This window comes from Phoenix dactylifera, chromosome 14, assembly GCF_009389715.1.
Source record: "Phoenix dactylifera cultivar Barhee BC4 chromosome 14, palm_55x_up_171113_PBpolish2nd_filt_p, whole genome shotgun sequence".
Classification (NCBI taxonomy): domain Eukaryota; kingdom Viridiplantae; phylum Streptophyta; class Magnoliopsida; order Arecales; family Arecaceae; genus Phoenix; species Phoenix dactylifera.
Window position 1 is genome coordinate 11,463,909 of NC_052405.1, and position 26,607 is coordinate 11,490,515.

Consider the following 26,607-nt stretch of genomic DNA (forward strand, 5'->3'; position numbering starts at 1 on the left):
TCTATCAGTTTAAGTTGTCGGGATCAATGGATTACTTATAAACAATAGTGTAAATGTGCTCAGTATTCATGATTTTTTGTTGTATTTTTGACAATAGACGATATTATCTTTTGCTTAGCTAACCTCATGGATCAACGATCAAAACATGTATATATATATATATATATATATATATATATATATATATATATATATATATATATATATATATATATATATATATATATATTAATGTATATGTAGATGCTATGTGTATACATATATAAGTGCAATAATGTTAGTATAGTTTCCATCTATACTGCATCATACTCTAAGGATGCAAATGGGTTGCATGGGAGCAAGGTATGCTTAACCCTGATGCGACTTGATTTCTTATTTTGGTCATGATTTTGAACCTGGTCCAACCCATTATCTAATCAGGTCGGTCCATGGAAAGAATTTATACCTGATAGGGCAGGTTTGCCATTCGAGTCAAGCATCTAGCTATTTTTACATAGTTAAAATATAATAATCAACAGTTAAATATAAAATTATTAAAAAAATAAATAAAACTAAAAAGAGCCAACTTAAACTTGAATTTTCATCCAAAAATATTTTTATTCCATCCAATTAATTTATCATTCTTAAGTTTACAAATTACAAATTATAACATACATACATGCACATGAGGGTATTACAAAATAAGTATCCACCAAAAAAAACGATAAAATGAATAATTAAATATAGTTAAATGAAAATAGATGAGAGATATAGTTGTTAAGATGAAAAGAAGAATTAGTTTAAATAAGAGTATATTCAATGAATTGAGAAAAATATCTATAGTGAAGGAGAAAGATGCTTATATGATTCGGATTTTTGGATCAAGCAAAATTGGATTCAAGCCAGATCGAGCTCATTTTTATTGACCGAAACTAGGCTTGGGTTGAAAAATATAAAATCTGAACCCTATCCAGAATTTAGATTGGGTCAAATTGTTGAACCTGATCCAATCCATAAATCTTCAAATCTAGAATGTGTTGGCTCTAATCAGGCCAGGATCAAATTGGGTCATGAGTCGACCGGATCTATTTGTAGTCCTAATCATATCTTTTTCTCTTTTGCATATGTTAGAATATTAAAAAATGTAACATGTATACATGGCGTCAAATGAGGCCACTTGTCGCGTGGCTAATATTACAGGTGTCAGCGGTGCAAAGTTGATTGGCCTATATGGTTTCCACCTGAGGTGGACTTCTTCAGTTTTTTAATGTATAAGGAGGATCTTATGGTTATACAGGCATTGCCTCATTCGTGTAACTACTATCAATCAGAAAAAAATGAGGTAGTTTATTGTATTCATCACATATTTTTAGTTTTTTTAAAAATGCTAAATGGCTAGTATGCAGTCAGCCCATCACTTGTCTAAACAAAATTGTTTACAAAATATATATTAAGTGGGTGAAAAAAATAGAGAACTAGGAATGACTTCAATGATGGAGGGTACCAGAAAGAGCATCGTTTCATAGGCTTCATTTTAAAAGTGGAGATTGGTCTGTGTTAGAGATTTGTATTGGGATGATCCGGCTTTCGCTCTATTCAATCTCTACTTGTGGATGGAGGTTTTGATTGTAATCTAACTAGCCAGCCTTCTCTTCCCCCGTGTCAACTTTGCTCGACCCCTTCATGCATCATTTCATTTGTTTAATGAAATGGTGATGACTGTGTCTTTGTTTTACCGTCAAACTGATACGCATTGTAGACTTGGCCAATATGCATTTACCTTTTTCATATTTAAAGATTAACTAGAGGAGAAATTTTTTTGACATAAATCTTGATCAAGATATGATCAAATAAGTTTGATATCATCAAATCTAGGTAGATTTTAAAAAGCCTTGATATCAAGATCAACCAAAGATCCTAGGCAATTGCGAGAAGATCATTTCTATAATCACTTTCAACATTTGTACTTAATCAAATATTAACTAATTATAAGAGAGATTATATTCTACTTTCACGGATAAGAGCAGAATCCTACAACTGTAAATAGGGGTGCCTAATATCATTGTCTTAGATCGACTGAGAGTGTTATATGGGTTTTAAAGTCTGGGCTGATCGCCCATCAAATAGAAAGAAGCTATGACTCTATGACGGATGGTATTAGAGCCAGGTTTAATATGCATCACGATCTTATCAGCCCTGTGGATCTTTCACTAGGGATATTAAGGTCATCTAGGACTCAGGCCATAGGCGGATCCCTTTCTTGAATGCGAGCTAACCCGTGACAAGGGTGTTACAAGGTACCTTATATGGGTTTATAAGCTTGGGTTGGTTCCTCGGGTAATAACTTAAGTTTTTGGGCTATGAGTCTGTGATATGAGCTACTATAAAAAAGGTTATTTTGGATTAAATGAAATATTTAATTCTCTTCTTTATTGTTTTATGAGTTTCAGAGTCTTCTATTATTACTTCATCTCCTGTATTACTACTCCATTATTGGAAAGATCTTCTTTCTCAAGAAGAAAGATTATCATGTGCACTACAAACTTACTTATGTAATAGTCAACCGGTAATTTAGAATGCCAGCTCAATTAGTATCATCTATTTTGGAGCTAGATGCATAAGTAGAGGCATTAAAATATTCATTTTTAAGCTTATGAGCATTTTCAGTGTTTGAATATGATGAATGGTGAGAATCTCCACTTTGGATGGCCTATATTGATATTTGCATTATAATCATTGCTCAAGCAGGTGAAAAGGAAAATGTCATGCAACACAGCAGGAGAGCCATTTTGGATTTCACATTAAAGCACTCAAAGCTACTACAAAAAAAAAAAAAAAAAAAAAAAAAAAAGTTGGATTTCCTACTCTAGCTCTGAACAACTTAAACATATCAGATGCAAAAGTCATGCCAAAAACATAAAAAAAGGTAGCCTCATGTCATGCCAACCTTTATTCAACAATTTCAAATTAATATTTATTCCTCTCATTTTAACATGCAATGGACTTGGACCTAGGTAAATCATAAAATTAATATGAGAAGAAGGAATATGTAGGTAGCCACACCTTTATTCAATAATTTCAAATTAATATTTATTCCCCTCCATTTAATATGCAATGGACTTGGAGCTACAAGGAATAGATAGGTAGCCACACCTTTATTCAATAATTTCAAATTAATATGTATTCCCCTCCATTTAACATGCAATGGAGTTGGAGCTAGGTAAATCATAAAAGCATCTAACAAGTAAGGTTGTCTCCTGGAGCCACACCAAATTGCTTGCAGTAATCCAGGTAGTATCCAACGCGTTTATTAACTGTTTCTGGGTTCTTGCCATCACACTCAAGAGCTCCATTGATGGCTCGAATCGTGGCTCCGAACCCTTGGCCAGAAGTTATGAGCGAATGCACGTTGGTCATCCAATACCACAAGGCTGTCTTGAATGATATAACAACATCATTAGCCACGGTTTCAGGTGAATTCAAGCCATCGAATCCAATGCTTTTTCCCGCAGGACCGTAGTTAAAGTTCCAGGATAGCTGAATTGGGCCACGGCCGTAGTACCCCTTCCCTGGAACGCATGGCCACTGTGTGTTGGTCTCATCGCAGTAGTCCTTCGACGCGCCGTCGATCTCTTCTATGTAGCAGAAATCTGCAACGAAGAACATTAGAAATCAGTCATGTTGCTGGATGATTCAGCAGCACTAATTGATGAGATGCAAACAAAAACATAAAGGCTGCATATGGAGCAAACATAGAAGGTAGCCTGTAGATATTTGGTTGTGTTGCTACTTGCTACTGAAAAGCTGGACAGAGAGCAAACTAGCAGCTAAATTGGAGGAAATGATGAACAAAAAGTTTTGGGGCTTCTTTTGGGTGAGTTTCCTTCTTCCTATGGTCTCTGAACTATTTGTACAGTTTGGCTCGTTTCAGTTGTGCAGCTTCGATCGATGCTTTAATTTGACGGCATAGGAGATGCACTGCTCTTGGGTCTCACATGACTTCATGATGATCTTCCGATGCATGCGTGCATCTTCAAGAATCTGATATTATACATAAGCTTTTTGTTGGTGGGATTCATGGCTAGTGGAAAAGTCTCATTCACCTCGGCAGGGAGAACCAAAGCATATTCCAAAGAGAAATATCTTAAGAATATATGTTTACTTATGCCATGGGGAATAAACCAATGAAGCACCTAAATAGTCTTTGAAAAAGCCATATAAGAAAGAAATAGAGATTATACCAATTCCAAGCCTGCAACTATTTCAAGAGAAAACAATCATAAACTATTTATGGCTTAAAACCATCATTTATGCCTGTTTTATTTTCTTTGTTTTAAAGGCACGGATAAGAATACCCTTCACTCCAAAATTTTAGCCCACCAGAAATATAGGAATGGGAATAACATGGGCATAACTTTCCCATTCCAATTTTTCTTCTTCTCGATTCAAACGCAGCCTAAAAGAAAAACAAAGAGCAATATACCTGGCTAGACATGTCATGCACCAATATCTTGTTAATTATGCTGTCCGACTGGTATGGATAAGAGTATCCTCAGCCAAAAGTCATTCCAAAATTTTAGCCCACCAGAAAAGTAGGAATGGGAATAACTATTCGAGCAGGCATAACTTTCCTATTCCAATTTTTCTTCTTCTCGACTCTAACGCAGCCTTAAATGAAACCAATATCTTGTTAATTATGCTGTCCGACTAATGCTTAATCCATTCGACTCGTCTATAAAATCCTACACCATGGGTCGACAGGAATAAAGTTATACTTTGGAGAACTTACGTCCAGTCTCATGGGTGACATGGGCGAAGAAGGCTGCTATCTCCCTCTTGGAATCATCCACGGTCCCATCCCGGCCAAAGTTGGGGTAGGAGCCGAGAGCATCAAGGAACGCGGCTCTTGTGTAGAAGTTCTTGCCGACGCACCCGTTATCCGCCTGATTAATAATTCCGTCGAAGAATTGCTGCGTGACAATATCCGCCACCGAGACATCGTTGGGGGGAGGCGAGGACTCGCATGGGCCTTCGCGGCAGCTAGGGGCGGCCCAATGCATTTGGGGGCCTAAGGCGAACTCGCTAAGAGAGGCCTTTAAAAAAAAATGATAAAAAAATTTAATAAGTGTAAAATACTCTAAAAATTTATTTAAAAATAATTCGTCTATCAAACAAAGCAATTAAGACAATCACTACAAACAAATCAAAATATAAAAGAGTTGAAAATGATAAAACTTGATAATGTCAAGAAAAACGAACTCAAGTTCCAACAAAGCAGGGCCGAACTTGACGGTGAGAAGCGGTGCTGGAGACTGATGGATGGAGTTGGAGAAGAGGCCGAAGACGCAACCGTCGAGATTCGAGAACGCCCAGGATGCAAACTATCCAAAAACAATAAGATGAAACCAACAATCAAAATTAGAAGAGAACAATGAGAGGTTAGATGATAGAATACGCCACGAGAGCTTATTTGACAGACAAAGCACTCATTAGCAGCCCTGGCCCAGTCCACTATGCTGCTGTCTTTTTATATCGTTAGCCTAATCTATGTTCTATAATCTTTGGCCCAGTTGGCCCAGACCACTAGCATCACTAAAGGATAAAAGAAGGCGTATTATGCATAAAGAGTTGTTCCAAACATGGATGGAGAGAGAGGCTGCAAATTGTGACAGAATCTACAAACAATCTCCATTACAAATCAGATTTAGATGTAAGATCTTATAAAAAGAAGTTGAGCCCAACTTTAAATGCGATCTTGGTCCTCTTCCCAGGATTACAAACACTCAAATCCAACACCCTTAAACATAAAATCAGGAAGAAATTTTGTGATCCTAACTACTCCCCTGAGTCCCCTCATGGAAGATCTCAAGTTTGCAAGCCCATCTGAGAGTCTGAGACTATTGAGTGGATTTGAGAATGGAAGATAAAAGGAATTATTTTGGTATTTTGCTTTCTATTTGTTCATAGGCATTTCCTCAAACATCTTTCTTGTCCATCTAGAGAGACTGTGAGAGAGACTGCGAGAGAGACTTACAACTACAGATACTGAGATACAGTGGTAGTATACAGACGGAAGAGGCAAACCTCTTGGTCCTCTTCCCAAGATTTATAAGCACTCAAATCCAACACCTTTAAAGTTTAAACATAAAATCAGGAAGAAATTTTGTGATCCTAGCTACTCCCCTGAGTCCCCCCATGGAAGATCTCAAGTTTGCAAGCCCATCTGAGAGTCTGAGACTATTGAGTGGATTTGGAATGGAAGATAAAAGGAATTATTTTGGTATTTTGCTTTCTATTTTTTCATAGGCATTTCCTCAAACATCTTTCTTGTCCATCTAGAGAGACTGTGAGAGAGACTTACAAGTGCAGCGGGCTGACGTGAAGAAAACGGGAGTCAGGGACTCAGGGGACGAGAGGGAGGCGAGGAGGTTGCGGGAGATGAAGGTGGGCACGGGCGGTGCTGCGGCCGGTGGATGCCGGGGAGGTGGAGGAGACGACCGCGCCGGCGAGCGGTCGGTGAAGACTGAAGCAGATCTGCAGAAGAGGAGGTCAGGAGTCAGGAGGACGATGAGGATTGAGGAGTGGAGGACGATGAGGATTTTAAAGAAAGGGACGATGGGCGATGCTGCGATAGGATTGGGACGGCATCGCGGCGACTCACCCTCAGTGGCTCAATCGTCTTGTCGAGGTAGCCGTTGGCTCTGCGCCTCAACCTTTACGGACCACTATAGCTACGAGATAGGAGTCACCATCGGGCGAGGCCTTTCTTTGGGCCGGCGCCTTGGACGGCCGCCTAGGTCGCCTAAGCCTTGGGCCGGCGCTGGACAGTTGGTATTAGAGCCAGATTTAATATGCATCACGATCTTGTCAGCCCTGTGGGTCTTTCATTAGTTGGATATTAAGGTCATCTAGGACTCAGGCCATAGGCAGATCCCTTTCTTGAATAGGAGCTAACCCGTGACAAGGGTGTTACAAGGTACCTTATGGTTTATAAGCTTGGGTCGGTTCCTCGGGTAATAACTTAAGTTTTTGAACTGTGAGTCTGTGATATGAGCTACTATGAAAAAGGTCATTTTGGATTAAATGAAATATTTAGTTCTCTTCTTCATTGTTTTATGAGTTTCAAAGTCTGCTATTATTACTTCATCTCCTGTATTACTACTCCATTATTGGAAAGATCCTCTTTCTCAAGAAGATAGATTATCATGTGTACTACAAACTTACTTATGTAATAGTACTCAACTGGTAATTTAGAATGCCAGCACAATTAGTATCATCTATTTTGGAGCTAGATGCATAAGTAGAGCCATTAAAATATTCATTTTTAAGTTTATGAGCATTTTCAGTGTTTGAATATGATGAATGGTGTGAATCTCCACTTTGGATGGCCTATATTGATATTTGCATTATAATCATTGCTCAAGCAGGTGAAAAGGAAAATGTCATGCAACACAGCAGGAGAGCCATTTTGGATTTCACATTAAAGCACTCAAAGCTACTACAAAAAATAAAAAAAATGTTTGATTTCCTACTCTAGCTCTGGACAACTTAAACATATCAGATGCAAAAGTCATGCCAAAAAAAAAAGGCAGCCGCATGTCATGCCAACCTTTATTCAATAATTTCAAATTAATATTTATTCCTCTCTATTTAACATGCAAAGGACTTGGAGCTAGGTAAATGATACAAGCTCTAGCAAGTAGGGTTATCTCCAGCAGGAGGAGGAGGAGGAGAAGAAAAAGAAGGAATATGTAGGTAGCCACACGTTTATTCAATAATTTCAAATTAATATTTATTTCCCTCCATTTAATATGCTATGGACTTGGAGCTAGAAGGAATAGGTAGGTAGCCACACCTTTGTTCAATAATTTGAAATTAAGAAGAAGAAGAAGGAGGAGGAGGAGGAGGAATATGTAGGTAGCCACACGTTTATTCAATAATTTCAAATTAATATTTATTCCCCTCCATTTAATATGCTATGGACTTGGAGCTAGAAGGAATAGGTAGGTAGCCGCACCTTTGTTCAATAATTTCAAATTAATATTTATTCCCCTCCATTTAATATGCTATGGGCTTGGAGCTAGAAGGAATAGGTAGGTAGCCACACCTTTGTTCAATAATTTCAAATTAAGAAGAAGAAGAAGAAGAAGAAGAAGAAGAAGAAGGAGAAGGAATAGATAGGTAGCCACATCTTTATTCAATAATTTCAAATTAAGAAGAAGAAGAAGAAGAATATGTAGGTAGCCACACCTTTATTCAATAATTTCAAATTAATATTTATTCCCCTCCATTTAATATGCAATGGACTTGGAGCTACAAGGAATAGGTAGGTAGCCACACCTTTATTCAATAGTTTCAAATTAATATGTATTCCCCTCCATTTAACATGCAATGGAGTTGGAGCTAGGTAAATCATAAAAGCATCTAACAAGTAAGGTTGTCTCCTGGAGCCACACCAAATTGCTTGCAGTAATCCAGGTAGTATCCAACGCGTTTATTAACTGTTTCCGGGTTCTTGCCATCACACTCAAGAGCTCCATTGATGGCTCGAATCGTGGCCCCGAACCCTTGGCCAGAAGTTATGAGCGAATGCACGTTGGTCATCCAATACCACAAGGCTGTCTTGAATGATATAACAACATCATTAGCCACGGTTTCAGGTGAATTCAAGCCATCGAATCCAATGCTTTTTCCCGCAGGACCGTAGTTAAAGTTCCAGGATAGCTGAATTGGGCCACGGCCGTAGTACCCCTTCCCTGGAACGCATGGCCACTGTGTGTTGGTCTCATCGCAGTAGTCCTTCGACGCGCCGTCGATCTCTTCTATGTAGCAGAAATCTGCAACGAAGAACATTAGAAATCAGTCATGTTGCTGGATGATTCAGCAGCACTAATTGATGAGATGCAAACAAAAACATAAAGGCTGCATATGGAGCAAACATAGAAGGTAGCCTGTAGATATTTGGTTGTGTTGCTACTTGCTACTGAAAAGCTGGACAGAGAGCAAACTAGCAGCTAAATTGGAGGAAATGATGAACAAAAAGTTTTGGGGCTTCTTTTGGGTGAGTTTCCTTCTTCCTATGGTCTCTGAACTATTTGTACAGTTTGGCTCGTTTCAGTTGTGCAGCTTCGATCGATGCTTTAATTTGACGGCATAGGAGATGCACTGCTCTTGGGTCTCACATGACTTCATGATGATCTTCCGATGCATGCGTGCATCTTCAAGAATCTGATATTATACATAAGCTTTTTGTTGGTGGGATTCATGGCTAGTGGAAAAGTCTCATTCACCTCGGCAGGGAGAACCAAAGCATATTCCAAAGAGAAATATCTTAAGAATATATGTTTACTTATGCCATGGGGAATAAACCAATGAAGCACCTAAATAGTCTTTGAAAAAGCCATATAAGAAAGAAATAGAGATTATACCAATTCCAAGCCTGCAACTATTTCAAGAGAAAACAATCATAAACTATTTATGGCTTAAAACCATCATTTATGCCTGTTTCATTTTCTTTGTTTTAAAAGTATGGATAAGAATACCCTTCATTCCAAAATTTTAGCCCACAGGAAAAGTAGGAATGGGAATAACATGGGCATAACTTTCCTATTCCAATTTTTCTTCTTCTCGACTCAAACGCAGCCTAAAAGAAAAACAAAGAGCAATATACCTCGCTAGACATGTCATGCACCAATATCTTGTTAATTATGCTGTCCAACTAGTATGGATAAGAATATCCTCAGCCAAAAGTCATTCCAAAATTTTATCCCACCAGAAAAGTAGGAATGGGAATAACTATTCGAGCAGGCATAACTTTCCTATTCCAATTTTTCTTCTTCTCGACTCAAACGCAGCCTTAAATGAAACCAATATCTTGTTAATTATGCTGGCCGACTAATGCTTAATCCATTCGACTCTGTCTATAAAATCCTACACCATGGGTCGACAGGAATAAAGTTATACTTTGGAGAACTTACGTCCAGTCTCATGGGTGACATGGGCGAAGAAGGCTGCTATCTCCCTCTTGGAATCATCCACTGTCCCATCCCGGCCAAAGTTGGGGTAGGAGCCGAGAGCATCAAGGAACGCAGCTCTTGTGTAGAAGCTCTTGCCGACGCACCCGTTATCCGCCTGATTAATAATTCCGTCGAAGAATTGCTGCGTGACGATATCCGCGACCGAGACATCGTTGGGGGGCGGCGAGGACTCGCATGGGCCCTCGCGGCAGCCCGTGCCGCAGTAGTCGCTGCCGGTGCCGCAGTAGCCCCACTGGCTGCAGCAGAGGTCCGGCGAGCAACCGCAGTTCTGGGCGGTGGCGGAGGAGATTATTCCAGCAAGTAGGAAGGGGAGGAATAAAGTTATACTGCGTGCCATCTTGGCAGATATTTGAGGGTAGTGGGGAGAGAAGTTAGATGTATGGGGTTGAGATTTTGAGAGGGATTTATAGATGCGGAGAGAGAGGTTGGGTGTTGGGGAAGTTTGAATTCAAGCGCTTGGAGGCTTTTTTTGGTGGATTGACTTGGCTTTTTTTTTATTTTTTTATCCCCCCTCTCTCGTAGTGGTGGGAATAGTAGTGGTCTTTGGTGGAATAAAGTGGGCGCCGACTAGTTGGATGGCTGCTGCAAGCAACTCCAAGGATATCGTGCGTCACGTAGGGAAAAATTGTGGGTGTGAATAAGCCAAGATTTCATGGTGGGCGCTGGCAAATTATGATGGATCTGCAATGAGGGAAGTTAGATATTTTTTTTCCAATGCATCGCCATGTTCCTTAAATACACACATGATGCATCGAACGTGCTTTGATAGGTTTTCTTTGGCTATCCAGTTTGCATACTTTTAGATGTGGCGTGCAGCAACCGTCCCATACTTCGTATATTTTTTGCCTCGAGTCTGGCCCATATGCATGTAGAAAATTATAGAGAGAAGGATCCTACAAATTTTTTCTTTTTCATATGCTATATGAGGATCTTAGTTCCATATATCCCAGTTATTCATCAAGAAGATCTGAGATATTTATATAGAACTAAAGAGCCTTAAAAAAATAACTTCGAGCTAGTTATTTTGGGTGAGGTCCTGGGCTGTTACAGTCTATCTTTGGTTTTTTTTTTTTTTGGTAGATGGTTTTATCCACTTGGAAATGAAACAAAATTTTAGCATCTTCTGTTTGGAATTTGGATGCATTTCTTCTTCTTTTTCTCAAAGTTCCTTCAAAAGAATTATTATTGGTTTGCCATCAGACAAATTCCAAGGCTCAAACTTTGAAACTCTGCCCATGTGGAGGAGGGCTTTTTTCCACTTCGTGGAACTTCGAGAAGATCTTGTGTATTTATACAGAACTAAGGAGCTCAAAAAAATACCTTCCAGCTAGCTATTTTGGGTGAGGTTTTGGGTTGTTACGCACTTTATTTTTTTTTTAGCGGGTAGTTTTATCCACTTGGAAATGAAAAAAAAAAATTAGCATCTTCTCCTTCAAAAAAAAAGCAGGCTGCATATTTATGTTTGTTGGGAATTTGGATACATTTTTTGTTCTTTTTCTCAAAGTTCTTTCATAAGAATTATTATTGGATTGCCATCAGACGAATTCCAAGGCTCAAACTCTGAAACTTCGCCCAGTGGAGGAGGGCCTTCTTCCACTTCGTGGGAATTTCGAGAATTATTCTTTCAAACGGAGATGGTGGGAATCATGCGTGCTTCATGGATGAGAAGTCATTGATTTGGACCTTGGATGCCAATTTGCATTACATGGTCAACAGCGAAAGGATAGGAGCGCATGGCAGTACGGCTTGCCACGAGGTGCCTAGTTGACTTGGTATCTTCTTTTCTTTCTAGAACAACAAAGTCAGAGACAAACCTCGTGTAAGCGCTGCCAATCATCTCACCATCAAAATTTTCAAATAGATTAAAGCTGTAGTACTTTTGGCGTGTGATGTTTGGGAGTCAATGACTCATTTTTTAATGAGAAGTTAGAAGCGAAGGATAGTGGAAGATAACAGGGTTTGACATTGGATATTTGACTATCATCCGGATGCTCTTTCCAGCCTTAAAAGTCTTGTTCTGCGCCGCCAAAACACGGTCAATATATAAGACATTGTCAAAAGATTACAAAAGTCCTCCCTGGCTAACTGTTGAATAGTTTAGGCGAGATATCGAGAATCCATATGATGAATGCCTTAGATTTCCGTATCTTTGTTTACCAACATGTTATATCTCTGTTTATCAGCTTATGTTTGAGCAATGCAAATATGTAGCATCTCTGAACTTGTTTATATGATAAAGAGTCATGGTTACACTGAAGCTCCTGCTGCAAATAGTTTTAGGGCCCTTTTTGTTAAAGCACTTGGAGTTACTATAAATTTGGGATTGCATGTTGTTATGATTTAAGCACTGGCTGTTATTTTTCTGGCTAGTTAATGCAACGCAAAGCGCAATATTTGTTTGTTTAAGAGCAACCAGCTCATGAAAATTGACCATCAGTCAGGATGTGTTGCTACATTAAACAAAGGTTTTCTGATAAGTTTGCAGTTAAGCATGATTTGAACTGTTGCAATTGCTCGGCCAATTGTGACCAAACATGAGCTTACTAGTAATGTTGATTGATCTCTCCAGCAAATTATTTGATGCGATTGCCCTTGTTATCAACTAATGAGGGATGCAGCTTGGATATAGAGGATGGTACACAGCCGAGAGTGGTGCTACTCCTTTGAAAAGTGGTGTGAAACTGGCTGCCATGCAGGAGTACCTTACATCACCGAGGGGTTGCTATTCTCCTCTTCTACAAGCAATGTGTAGATACTGAGGAATCTATCAACCATATGCTATTTGAGTGCCATAGAGCATAAAAGGGAGGAGTCACCAGAATTTGGAGGCTTTTCTTCAGCACATAAAATGGAGGAGTCACCATGGAATTTGAGTTCAAAGAGTGATTGCCTTATGTTATGTGGCCTATCATATTTGACTAGCCTCCTAGTGATTGTAATGAAAGTACTCCGCATCTAAAATTTCTTTCAGACCAAGAACTCGAAGAGGTTTTTAATAGCTACAAAACTCTAGGGTCCTAGGTTCTGCATCTTGTGTGATTCGCTTCTTCTAGGAACCTCCACCGTGATCTTTCTCAAGATCAACTTCGATGTTAGTGTAAAGAATAGAGGATAGCATGGAGGAGCCATCTTTGTTGTCTGCGATGCAGGATCAACGTGGCGGCAATAGACAAATCCCCACTTTATGACATTAATAATCTCATTGGCTGAATAAGAGTTGTGTGGAAGGGGCTAGTTTGTTGCCATCAATTCACTAATATCCCCTTGTTGGATGATGTTCAGAGGCTTATAGCAAATATTATGGTCAAACATGTTTATAAGAAGGATGATAGTTGATGGGGGGCAAAATGGATCGTCCTGCTCGCTACAGTTGGGCCATCCAATTTCAGCCAAATAGACTCCAGCATCGGTTGAGCCGGACCTTGGTCCCGCTAAGAGCCAATCCGAGCTTGAACTTCATCGAAGGCTCAGCCAATCTTAGACAGGTCTCTCCGTTGCTACAACCTGCGCTGACCTTCTCCGATGCTCATAGCAAGGCGTCCCTCATGGGACGAAGCCGTGAGGGAGAAATTGTCGTGCACGAAATGCGCACGTGTGTGCTCCCCCAAAGCGGACAGTACCTTTCTCTCCACCGAGCTGTTCCAGCACACTCCATAGACAGTACACCCTGACCGAGCTCAGGACGCCCCTATATTCACTGACGCATCCTGACCGAGCTCGGGGTGCCTTATTCAATAATGCGCTCCGACCCCCGAGCTCGGGGCGCTCTACCGAGCACATCTCGGAATCAGGGACGCCGGGCTAGCCTCAGCACTCGTCAAGCCGACCTCGCCGAGTATATGATGCGACCTCTCAACAAGCTCGGCCTTGCTCACGGCCGCATCTACGAGCATGGCCACACCCACCTACGTGGCCGTACATCGCAACACCTCCCCACCATGCCTTACCTGCTGGCCAACAACAGTCAACGACAACGCCATGCTACTCCGACTATCCCCTTCTACGACCGTCAATGCCTTACCGTTCACAAGAACGGATCGCGCTGCGTGCCACAAGCAAGCCTCCTCTTCCTCAACACTTCGGCAGCTCTCTTGACTCCTCCGACATGGTCACCTTCGGACCAAATTTAAACCACAACAATAGTATAGTGGACTGGATGACATCCTTCGTGACCGATCACAACAGCAGGAGGCTCCTCCTATTTTACCCCAATGGCTCCGAGATGTACTTAAGACGGATGCCGGTGGTTGTATCTATTCAAGGAGGCATTCACTCTGATATGCACAGGTATGCATGACAGACTAAATGTTTGGGCATTGCATACTTCAATTTTTGCAGAACATTTCACATTACGTCTCCATCTCACCCACTATTCCGACCACTCCATCTCACCCACTATTCCAACCACCGCTGTCACCATACAAGCGGCTGAAACGATGATAGATTTGAAATAGTACTGATAGGACACTATGGGATGAGTGGCTCGAATTAAGATCCATAATTATACAGCAAATTTGAAGAAACCCCCAACAATTGAACCTATGATCAGATATTAACACATCATCTCACATAAAATTACTCGATGAATGCCCTGAAGGGGTCCATAACAGGACTAAAGAAATGATCCAGTGGCTCTAACTGAAAAGAATATTGATTGCATAAACAAATGCATAGAGTTTCATAGAGCTCTCCATTATCAAAAATCACTAAACCATCTAAAATATAGTTCGAATCAACATTTTTTTTCTCGATTGCAGAATTCCTCGCTTGCTTGCAAATTCACTACCTTGCACAGTTGCACCCTCTCTCAAGGTTCCATGTTCAAGTTTGTAATGACTTCATGGCAACAAAAGAAAAATTTAAGTTCTTAAAACTCTACTCTCTGCATCGCAATTACTTGATGAACTCCCATAGCTTGTGTAAACTTATGTTATCAACAAGTTGTCCATAATAAACAGTGTCACAAATACATATAGTAGGTGAAAAGTAAGGGTACAATCCACTAAAAAAAGAGTGCCTCTCCTCAAGAATATAATGCCGTACAAATATGATACATGGAAGAAAGAATATAACAGAAATCAACTCGGGTAAAATCAAAAGAAAAACTGACCACTAGCAATTGATTGATTAATGCGGAAGCGTTCTTCATTAGAGTAGAACATTTGAATATGGCCTTTTCCATAAAATATTTAAATATGATCTTTACTCCAAACCTGCAAAACAAAGTGGCAACCCTCCTCTTTACAAAAAAAAAAAAAAAACCTCCATTGCAACGGAGAGCTCATTTGTGATCTTCCACTCCCACCACTTCTGGATTTTTCCTTCATCTGATCATCAAAGCGGCATGTCGCACCGTAATCCTTCTAGGCTCCTGATAATTTAGCCTTCAGCAATCATACAAACAACAAAAAAGGGTGACAATTGCATGCATTCGGTGCAATGACATGATATCCGAGCAATCATGTCAAGCTTTTCCCTACTACTTCTCATCCTCGTAAGCAGATGCCTTGCCAGTCCTACCAATTACATAAGATTGAGGAAGAGGATTTTCATACTGCATGTTCAGACCTTGGAACGATCGAGCTGCAAAAAACTCTGCCCCGAATCTAGCTTTTCCTTTAAATAACACAGAATCTGTACACTGGTTTTTCAAATTCAGAGCCTTCTCTGTAGCCTCCGCCAAGGCAAGAGACGACTCCTTGTGTTCTCCATTTTCTGTCAGCATACAAGCTCCAATTATTAGACTCACGAATAATAAGAGAAAGTGACAAACAGAGAGCAATTCTCGGTAGCCTATGTTCGAAGAAAATGGAAACGGGTTTATTAATCCCGACCCAGGTGCAGGCGGGATTCCCCAGGTCACTGGCACCAGCCCCTGGTGACTTTACCAACCAAGCCCGTTGGTACCCACAACATATGATTTGGATATATGAAGAAAAGTAATGAAGCCAAGGGAATGTGCAGCAAAGAAGTTGACAATGAAAGTGTCAGCTAAAAGCAGAGGTCATTAATTAAAAGCATGTAATAAAATCTATTCATGAAAAGCACTTAATTATTATGAAATTAGAACATCAAGGGGGATAATATCTGTATCCATCTTTATGTATGACACAAAGAATAACTAAGCTCATAGTTAATCATGTCCAAGTAAGTTTCATTGGCTAGATCAATTTTTTGGTGGTATAGATAGAATGGATCAGTGCAAGAATAAGGTAATCACTTCCAATCTTCCATTAGAATAACAGAAATATTCATGAATTATGTTCAAGATTGCTCAGGTCAGTGTTGTGTGGCCTTCTTCTAAAAATAGCAACAAAGTGATCAGTTTCAATAGTTCAAAGATGCAGTGAGATCGATCATTCTTGATCTAGAAGTGCAACAACTTTTTTCATTATTTTTATGTTATAGCTACATTTGTTCAAGAAAAGCTAATATTAGAAAATAAACAGATTCTTGTTTAATTATCATCCATTACATGCAGAGTCATCTTTTACTGCCCTGCACACAAAACAAAAGCATAGGATGGTAATGATCCAATTCTAGGATCCAAATGGAAATCACTGATTGCCGCATGTTGGATATCTGAATAAAATAATGCCTTTAACATGACTAATGAGTAAACTTTCATGCAAATCCAACTTTTAGCTGTAAAAGATTAATGAGCATGAAAATGAAATTTAATAATTCAACAAGCACATAATTAAGGATCATATCACAAGAATAATACCTAGAGGCTGAATATCTTCGACATAGCCTCCTTGAATAAAAGAAAACCTAGCTTCTTCTGTGTCGTTGACAACTTCAGATGTAGTAGAAGCTGTCAAATCCTGAAAATTTATCACATATTTTCCTGTCCATTTGCTTCCCCTGATAAGATCAGGACTATGATTAGATTAAAAATAAAGATGACAAATTGTTTTATGCAGAAAACAAGTTCGTTTAAGTAAGATGACAAATTGTTTTAGGCAGATAACAACTTCATTAATGTAACTATGTAAAGAAAAGGAAAGAATTGCATCACTAGACTACCAAAGTGATCCAGGGTCACAAATTCACATGACCTGAACAATTATGCATGGATAGGCCATGACCAACGACTTGAATTTTGCCTATTTATACGTGATTATGCAATTCATTACTTCAAGCAAGGAAAGCCAGTAAAACATGTTCACAGAAATGTGTGAAGTTCCTTTTAGCGGGGAAAAACAAATGAAGTGTCAGAATGGAGAAAATAACCCACCTATTCTTTTATGGTGTTTAAAATAACAAACATGGTGAAAGTAGAACTGGCATGAATCAGCAATTAGCTTTATGATTTGCCATGTTTGATCTTCTTACAGATTTCAAAGAAAATTAAATACATCATAATAATTAAAGAAAGGTGATTGAAAACTGGCCAATCCGTCCACATATAGAAAAAAAGCTAACACTCATTTACAGTTACTAACAAATATCATCTACATATAACTTAACTGCCAAAGCGGTTAAGAGCTTTTGCACTTCTGCAAGAAATATGCAACTGACTGTAATACTTATGAACGTTAACTTTCCTTGTAACTGCTGGTATCTAATGAACCATCTCATCCTTTGGTACTCTCTTACTGTATGTAAAACATCAAGTGCATAACCGCAAGGATTCAAGTCCTGATGAGACGTGGCGAGACGGGGGTGTATGCTGTTCCACGGAAAAATCCAGGACAGTCCCATCCCACAGGACTTGAATAATTGCATGAGGATGTTCCCTCTGCAATCTGCAGAGAAAGAGGAAAGAAAATTCAAGAGGCAAAAATAAACATCCAAGAAGGAGCATCATAGACAGTTTCTAACTATTAAATATATGAATAGCCAATAACCAATCGGAGAGTGATCATGGTGGTCATTGCTCTCATACATTGGAGAAAAAAATCAATGTATTCTCCTGAGTTATTCAATTATTGCAGGTGTTGTGAAGTTGAAGCAGAAGTGATGCAACATGCATGGTATGGAGGCTCAAAAGCTAGCTTGGGCCGGGCCTAGTGCTCGGGGATTTTAAGGCTTTCTGCCCTGTTTGCCTGTGCATGTATGTGCATCCGTCTGTGAACACCCAACTGCAGTCGCAGCTAATACAATGAATAAAATCAAATAACCAGTTGCAAGTGGCTGCAGAAAGTTAACATAGCTGCAAAGATGCGATGGGCAAAACCAAATAACCGGCTGCAATACTGGGACTCAGATGAATTAAGCAATTCAGCATGGCACAGATTTGGATATTCAAATAAAATTGCACCTGCTGAAAGCTAATACGGCTTCAAAAGGGGTGATGACTGGAGCCAAGAATTCTTTGCTATCCAAAAGTGCAGTTTGGGCACAAGAGACATAAACAAAAACATCACACTGCAAAACAAGAAATTTGATTGAGATAATTCAACCATGACCAAATAAAGAAGAGTAAATCTGTGCTGAGCTTGTAAACAGTAATTACCTCAGGAAAGTTGGCGAGTTTGGCAGAGTTTGGTCTTCCCATAACAAGTGTGTAGGACTTCTTCCCAGCCCTCTCAATCAGTTCTTTCATTTGTTGAATTATACGAAGATAACCAGCTGGAAAAGGCAAAACCAATTTAACATAAAATGCCCGAAAATAGAAACCTGTTTGGCATGAATTTTAAAGAATAACTTTTTTTTATTTGTTCTTATCTTGGTCCGTAACAATGTAAAATACGATGTAAAATACGCCATTCGTTCAACCCCTCAGCAGTAAGAAGGCAGAAGAAACATTGCACAAAGAGCACATTTTTTAAGAAGTACTCTTAGGTATAGCAGGGAACTTTATGATCATATATTGCAGAATAAGGAAATATTTTTGAGTCACAATAAAAGGATATCAGTTGTCTTCAAAACATTGGAGAGACATTTCAACCGTCATGACTAGATGTCAATTCAAAACCTAAGTCCCAAAAAATGTAAGTCCCTTAGGATGAGGAACAATTATCTAGGTCACAACTTGAAAACTTCCAAATGTCTGGGAAGTTGCTAATGAAGTTAAACCCTAAACAAATAGCTTGGGTAATCGACTTTAAATTCATGATTTCTAGGAATGACAGATATCATAGATTAGTCATTTAGGTCCAAAAAAAAAAAAACTCCAAATGTTTGAGAACTGGTTGATAAATATTCACTCAAAATCAAATAAAAGGTTAAACCATAAAATTGTGATACTACAAAGTGTAGATATGAGAAAACGTGCAAAGTGAACTTATCCAGTCCATAACTTTTGCAGTATATATATCACATATTTCATGATGAAGGGTCCTAGATAGAAGGTCATTTACAGGTTGACAAGTTATTGTGTTAAAGATCTTTCAGCATGTCATGGCTATGACAAGAAAAGCTGCATAGTAGAAATTTCTTTGGGTTTAAAAATTCATGGTGAATGTGTTGCATTTGTCCTGATGAGTGATGACTGGTCCACATTATGCAAGATTAAAAGTTAGAACTAAAGTTCCTCAGAAACTTTATAAAAAATAGAAGTATGGGATCATTGATGATTGAAAAAGCAATTATAATAGCATATAGTCTCAAAAACATAGCCGTTTCAATGATCCTGTAAGAGAGTTTACCCAGAGAAAACCTTTGCAAAGAAAATTAGCAGAGTAAACCTTTATTCCAATCACACCTTGTACGATAATTTAGGATCAATGTTAATTGGATCTGCAACCGACATGGGTTTTATCTATATCATCTGTGAAATGATAATGTGGCCCTATTTCAAAATATAGCATGAATATGTCTAACAGAATATATGAACGAATCTCTAAATTGAACATACCAACACCAAGAGTGCCCACCAAAATTCCAACAATGTTTGCATCCTTTGCTTTCTCCACAAGGTAATATCTACAGAAGTGATATATATCAGGGCACACTGTCGGTGAGCATAGAACAGTTCTCTCCATGTCCACAAGTTGATTGGCATATTACATGCTTAAAGAAAGGCATACAAGAAAATATTACATCAAATACCTTCGCTTAAGAATCCTCCTCTGATAAGCAAAGTCCTTCAGCAAGTTACTTTGCTCTGCATCATACCTGACTGAACATGACCAAACCTTAGAACACAAAAACAGCTCCAAAAAATATCAACATAATTATGGATGGAGAGAAGGAATTATTTTCTTATGAATCCATATTTTATGCATGTATTTTTGCATTTAAAAGGATAAAAATATAATTCTGACTTATAAGGAATTAAGAAATACTTTTAACAAATAATAAAATCTTTAAACTAAAAGGCCTAGATATTTAATTGACTTGCAGCATACACTCAAATTCAAGCATCCTAAAGTCTTTCCAGATTACAGGATCCATTGAATATAATAATGAGTAGTATTAAAAGATGAGAAGATGATGATTCAAAAACAAATAACAAAACCAAGAGTTATCTCACCTATTTCACAATTGTTGAATGTAAGCACAACATTGGTAAAGGCAGGGTTCTCAGAACCAATCCAGAACAACAAATAGTCCTCCATCTTGTGGCCTACTGGCATATTCCATATCAGTCCACCAAGACTGTATTTGGTACAAGGCTCCAATTTATTGCAATCAACAGAAATAAGACTAGAATTTCCATTTGCATACTTATGAACTTCCTCAATATCAGAAACACCATTATGAGAATATAATTGCTCCTTCTCTGTCATTTTATCCCCTGATGGATTTATACTTGAACAAGCAACCTCTGCAAAGTGGACACTAGAGTTGGACACACTAAACTGCAACAATTCAGCCATTACGGTTTTGAGATTCTCCAAAGCATGTGCATATTCCAATCCATATAGGACCTGCGCTTTCCGCACATAAAACAAAAAAAATTAAGTAATTCACAAAAATACGCATTGAAATATGTAAAATCAAATCAGATGCCCTACTTTGTACTTTGTATGTTCTGCCAGAGCCTTTTGGACAAAGTGAGAAAAGCAAATCATAAAGCAATAAATTACACTGCTTATGCACTAATCAATAACATGATTCATATCGATCATTCTATAAAACGAGAAAAATAAGTATGGCAACTAAAGTATACAGGCAATGAAGAGAATGTAAACATGAAACAAAAGCAAAGACGAGTGGCATGCTCAATGTGTTGCATACTAGTAATGACAGTGAAAAAGAATGATGTTAATAGCAAAGGCATTCCTTTCCTTTTTTTTGAAAAAATTGGGGGGCAGGCAGTTGAAGTGGGAGAGAATAGCAAAGACATTCAAAATGACGACACTGAAGAAAAAAGCGGCAAACTATGTAAAGAGATAGAAAGTAAAGAGAATTATAGTGTCTATAATGAAGATCAGAGGAGGTTCCCACACACAGAATACTTAACCTGCAGAGCAGGGTAAGGGCAGTGAAACTTAAGGGAAGTAGGGAACTTGGATAAAGGTTAAAAGAATTCCAAAAAGGAGAGCCATTTATAGAAAATAAATGTCAAAAACAAACATGGAATACATAAATCCAGCAACAAATAGATTCTAGAGGGTCTACTACTTCTCATGAATCGATTGTGCAAATTGATGTACATATCATGTTATATTACTATGGAAGTCTAAGAGGGGCAGCCCCTCTTAGACTTCTCAGGTTTAGAATAGAACGAACACCCTCGAGAACTTGGTTTGGAGCAAGCAAAGCAAGAGGCAGGCCCGCAGTTCCTTTTCTTCGGTCAGTCATTCCCGGCAAGCAATCAAGCATTCCATCGAAGCAAAGGAGGCAAAGCAGTTCCTTGAGTTTGTCCATCGAGCCAGTAGCACGCTTGCAAAGGGTTGAAAGCGGACAGATGCCATCAAATTGTATGTGAAAAAAATGCCTTAAATCCGTTCTTAGAGTTCGAGAAAAAAGCGCATTTTTTTGAATAAAGGGGGTGGGAAAGCTGCAGTAATTCTTTGGAAAAGTTCTGTCATAAATGGATATTAAGTGCAGGAATGCATGCTGAATGGTAATGGAAACAAGTGCCAAAATATGAACAAAAGTAGATAATTCAGTTCAAGTACCACAATCTAAAGGCATCAGTTTTGATTACAAAATAAAAATAGATTGCATAAGAATCAAAAAGATGTGGCAACATCCACTGCAAATATCTTTTAGTTTTTCAATTAAGCAAAAAATGTCCGTAGATAATGTGTTTTGGATCTACGTTACAGGAAAATTTTTCATATTGAAATATCTCACCTAGTCATTGGAAGACATATATCTTGGCTAAAATAAAAATACAAATGAGATTTACTAGCTTTTAGAAGTTGGGCCCTCAACATCGATATAACTTCTTTAAGGAGAAGAATGTGCAAGTTCATATTTAAAAGAAAACTTACAGAAATAACTTTTTTACTGAGATTACATATTTTTGCATGCTTTAAGATGTTCAGATGTTGGATTCTCTGACAATTACACCATAAACAAAAGGATCTTTAAGGACAAGCAAAGCCTTGTGTTGCTTGTGCCCATACCAGGATCCAATTACCTTGACCCAGGATTTCAAAGGTATCTTGAAGAAAACACATATTTCGCTGCATCAAGCAGGGAGACATGTTCTTATAGTAAACTGATTAACTACAGGAGTTCAGCTTTGACCATAAAACCTAGAGATACATAAAGTAATTTGCATTCATGACGAGCTTTTTATATATTTTTTTCTTGAGAATGATGTATGCTGAACTTATGAAGTTCACAATAGAAAATAGGCAAATATGTCTTAGGGTTTTACTTTAAAAGAACATATTAGGGTATTGGTTACCAATCATAAGTAAGTCTTGCTTTATCATGTTCAATAAATATTCTATAGCGTAAGTTTTACTTTATCATGTTCAAAAAATGTTCTATAGCATGCGACTATCTTTTCTAGACTTTTGCACAGAGCTTAGACCTGTCATCATCAAGGTTTGGTATATTGATCCATACCACCCAGTATGGGTGTATACCACTCTGTACCAGTAAGTTACGAGGCTCAATACAGTAATGCACCGACACATGGTACAGATGCGGTCTCACCTCCAATAGTATACCATGTGTTGTTATGGGGAGTGCACCATACCAACCCATACCATGCAGGTAAGCTACCAAAATGGTGCCTGATACCGGTGCAACAAACCTTGGTCATCATATGGGTTGCATGAAATATGCACTTATGCAGAAAATGATAGTGCTGATTGACTTTCATTTAAATCTAATCATCATTGAGGTAAGAGTGATAAGTTATTCAATCCATACCACTATATGCTTGCTGGCGGTGGATAAGCAGTGACGCAGAGACTCCGCACAAGCATTTACATCAATAGAGGCTTTCCCAAAAACGAAAAGAGCCGGCAGAGTTGATGTTCTGCAAGTAGTAGAAAAGAGAATCTGAACTTTGCTGACAAACAAAGCAATATGAATCAATTCAATACATCAAAGGAAAAGCCGAACAAAACTCCTAAAACCTGATACTAATGTAAAATTAAACATAAATTCAAGACACTTAAGTTGAAGAAGCAAATTTTTGAATAAACCACCACTTACAGGGGGGGAAAAGGAAAGTATGAAAGTTGATTCTTTGAAATACTGAGACTGATATAACATGACAAGCAATAGGGTTGAAAAATGGAACCTCAGCCATACAGTACAAACAAGTTTAACTAGCTGAGCCATTTCAAACACAATAATCCACAAATCCATGTCCTTTGCCACCCAAAATTACAGTCACAATTATCTATGCTGTTTATTTCCAAATCCAAAGATGTGACTGCAAACACATAGTTTCGTCCAGAAATACCGTAAATGCAATTCACACACACCATGAGCTAACATCTCAATTCAAACCCTGAAATTTTAACTAATCGAACAAAACAATCTAGGAACTAAAAGCCCCAAACCCAAAGCCTTTACCACTAATACTCTTCGGAGAACTAAACTTCTCTCCTGAGACACATCAGCCCTGAATTCCCAGTCTCAAACACCATCTCTTAAAATTAAAATCTCCAAAGCCAAGAATACTATAACTTCTGAAAACTAATCAACCCACCCAACAACATGCCACTCAAAGGTCCATTCTTTCTCCACCACTAAGGCAGTCGCTTCACCAATTACCCCTAAAGACAACCTTCTCCAACCTTAAAACTTTTAACACATCAAACGTCCACTAAAAACTAATGTTTCACCTCAAGACCATAAAAGGTTTAACTCATCAAACTATTACAGCAGGATCTAAACCCAAGTACCCACAGCCCATTACACTAAATATTTTGAGCAAGAAGCCTCTCACAGATCCCATCTTTATCAGCCACCAAGCTAAAATCTACAAAGAGCGACCTAAAAGACACGATCTTTTAGAATCAAAAGCCAATAAAATCGAAAACTCCAACCACCCAGAATCGCAGAACTCGATGAGAACTTACGGGCTCATGCACGCGTGGCCATAATGCACCACACAGTCGGCGTCCACATGCGAGGCCCCGATCTCGTCAACACAACAGCTACCGTACGCCGTGTCCGCCATGACGTACAAGCGCACACCCTTCCCGAGCTCGCTTCTCAGGGCTTTCGCCACCCTCGTCGAGTCCTTCAACAGCTCGTCCGGAAACTAGAAAGAAAGATCAAATTTTGAGAACTTTGGGTACTAGGATTGAGAGACAAAAAAAAGTGGGGGAAAGGAGGCTAAAACCCCACAATTTAGGGTTTTTCTCGTCGGCAAAGCGATTGGGGATTGAGAGAAGAGGGCGAAGGAGAACCTGCAACGCGACTTTGGTGAAGTTTCTGGTGCGTATGAAATCGACCGTGCGGGAGATCTCGTAGTTCGCTTCAAAGTCCATGGCGAAGAATCGGCGGCGAAGGCCCGGGAGAAAGAGGAGCCGAAGAATAGCGGAAGAGCAAAATCCCACCGGGTACGGGAATTATACAGGGTTGGGTTTAGGTTGGATCCGAGAATATTTCGCCCAAACGCGATAAGATTGGTTTCGGACTTTCATTAATGATCGGATTCCATCGGTAAAATCGCTACTCACGAGGGGTTTGGGATTTAATTGCTGGATTCAATTAGTTAAGTCACTTGGGTTTTGGGATTTAATTGTTGCGCTCGATGATCCAATATGTCCTGTTGTTTGGTACAAAGTCTTTCCAATTGTTCAACTTCAAATTTACCTCAATACACATTAAGATACGGCTAGGTAACAATTTTCTTTTTCCTTTTTTTATTTTTTGTTGCAATGGATGGGCATACAGTGAATGCATCCAAAAAAAAATTAAAAGATAATAAATTTTGGAGCGCTTTACACAACTCTCTCCCTCTCTCGCTTACCTAGAGGGCTCTTTTGGAATGGTCAGCCATAAATTCGCGGCCCCATTAGCCTCTCTATAGACATGCTTGGCCTGAAATGCAACATCTCTACCTACTATGGCCCGAATATCTCTAAGCAATGAGTGGTAGCCACCCATGTCACATGTGCACATCTAGATTTAGCCGATTACCAGAGCTGAGTTATCCTTAAGCAGAACTATGCTGGCCTGCAGCTTATGTCGAGCTTGACACAGCGCAACCTAAGCAGCCCTAAGCTCCGCCACAGAAACAAAGATGTCAAAAATTTGACATCCACCAGCAATAATTATTTTGAAATCCAGGCCTTTGATCATGAAGCATGCACCACCGTCCTACCACTATCTAGAACACATTTTCTTTCTCTCTCAAAAAAAATATAATTGGCGTGCATCTAATCGGTGTGTGCATCTAATTTCCGTGGAGTTATCGAACTAGTTGCATCCTTTCTTTGAGCAGCAACTTGCAATATAATGGTGACTGAGCCAGGTAAACCACCAGTGTTGTTGATAACTTGATGTCTAGCTTCAATTTCTTTCATTATTAATCAAGATTTATGTAAGTTGGCAATGTGGCCGAACGTGATAAGCCTTTTAAATCCAAATGACTGGACAAAATATTGGTGGTCTGATTAATGCTAGCTCCGGCCCAGATAGTTTAATCTTTTCTTAATCTTGTTTCGCCGTTGCAGTCATTTCTTTTTTCACTTTGCAAAAGCATGACACTGGTGACTCCTTTTTCTAGGTCGAGCCTTCCTCTGCTCCAACACAATACTAGATCGCTAGTCCTAGTTTTGTGCTAGTGGAGAATCTATATGATGTGGACATGGAAAAGGCTAGTGTTTGCATGCAGCAAAACTTGCAATACCTGGCTGTTTGATGAAACTTTTATATATTACTACTTGAATGTAAATAGAATTTTTGCAGCATTGTTAAACTATTTTCATCCTCTCTTGACCAGAAATGTATAACAGGCAAGAGAACTTTGATTATTTTTTTAATTGAGTAGAAATATCTTGGAACTCATTTGGTTTGCGGAAAAAGAAAAAGAAAAAAATATGGTCAATGGAAAGACAAAAAAATGTCTTTGATTGGCGTTTTCAAAGAAGAGAGATAGAAAAATAGTATTTTCATGAGAATAAGACTTTCGTATTTTATGCATGAAAATAAGATTTTCATACTTTATGGGAAAGAAAAATTCCGTCCATACCCACCGATTTGAAATTAGGGTCCTTTTTTCTTCTAAAAGTATTCTTAAGCCATCAAAATTCATAGGTAAGGTCTT

The 26,607-nt window shown here is 38.8% G+C and overlaps 3 protein-coding genes across 7 annotated transcripts; all 3 read right to left on the reverse strand.

Annotated features, from left to right (window-relative positions):
* Window positions 1-3,027: 3,027 nt before the first annotated feature.
* Window positions 3,028-6,778, reverse strand: LOC103714703 (endochitinase EP3-like). 4 transcript variants are annotated; one of them, XM_039133690.1, is made up of 5 exons: window positions 6,641-6,778; window positions 6,341-6,513; window positions 5,266-5,360; window positions 4,769-5,072; window positions 3,028-3,629 (listed from the first exon to the last, which is right to left on the reverse strand). In XM_039133690.1, exons 4-5 carry the CDS (start codon window positions 5,037-5,039, stop codon window positions 3,217-3,219), a joined length of 684 nt encoding a protein of 227 aa, XP_038989618.1. In that variant the 5' UTR covers window positions 5,040-5,072; window positions 5,266-5,360; window positions 6,341-6,513; window positions 6,641-6,778; the 3' UTR covers window positions 3,028-3,216. The 4 variants fall into 4 exon arrangements, with proteins under 4 accessions (XP_038989618.1, XP_038989616.1, XP_038989619.1 ...); XM_039133688.1 differs by having other exon boundaries at window positions 5,239-5,360; XM_039133691.1 differs by lacking the exon at window positions 6,641-6,778 and having other exon boundaries at window positions 6,341-6,634.
* A 1,452-nt stretch (window positions 6,779-8,230) lies between these two features.
* LOC103715375 (chitinase 6-like) lies at window positions 8,231-10,465 on the reverse strand. The gene is made up of 2 exons (XM_008802979.4): window positions 9,957-10,465; window positions 8,231-8,816 (listed from the first exon to the last, which is right to left on the reverse strand). The coding sequence occupies exons 1-2, from the start codon at window positions 10,351-10,353 to the stop codon at window positions 8,404-8,406; spliced, it is 810 nt and encodes a 269-aa protein (XP_008801201.1). The 5' UTR covers window positions 10,354-10,465; the 3' UTR covers window positions 8,231-8,403.
* Window positions 10,466-15,019: 4,554 nt separating this feature from the next.
* Window positions 15,020-25,053, reverse strand: LOC103715374 (2-(3-amino-3-carboxypropyl)histidine synthase subunit 2). Of its 2 annotated transcripts, XM_008802978.2 has the most exons (10): window positions 24,743-25,053; window positions 24,410-24,594; window positions 23,247-23,355; window positions 20,440-20,836; window positions 20,016-20,085; window positions 19,822-19,889; window positions 18,478-18,593; window positions 18,283-18,389; window positions 16,744-16,883; window positions 15,020-15,731 (listed from the first exon to the last, which is right to left on the reverse strand). In XM_008802978.2, exons 1-10 carry the CDS (start codon window positions 24,821-24,823, stop codon window positions 15,496-15,498), a joined length of 1,509 nt encoding a protein of 502 aa, XP_008801200.1. In that variant the 5' UTR covers window positions 24,824-25,053; the 3' UTR covers window positions 15,020-15,495. The 2 variants fall into 2 exon arrangements, with proteins under 2 accessions (XP_008801200.1, XP_038989620.1); XM_039133692.1 differs by lacking the exons at window positions 15,020-15,731; window positions 16,744-16,883 and adding an exon at window positions 16,905-17,767.
* Window positions 25,054-26,607: the final 1,554 nt, after the last annotated feature.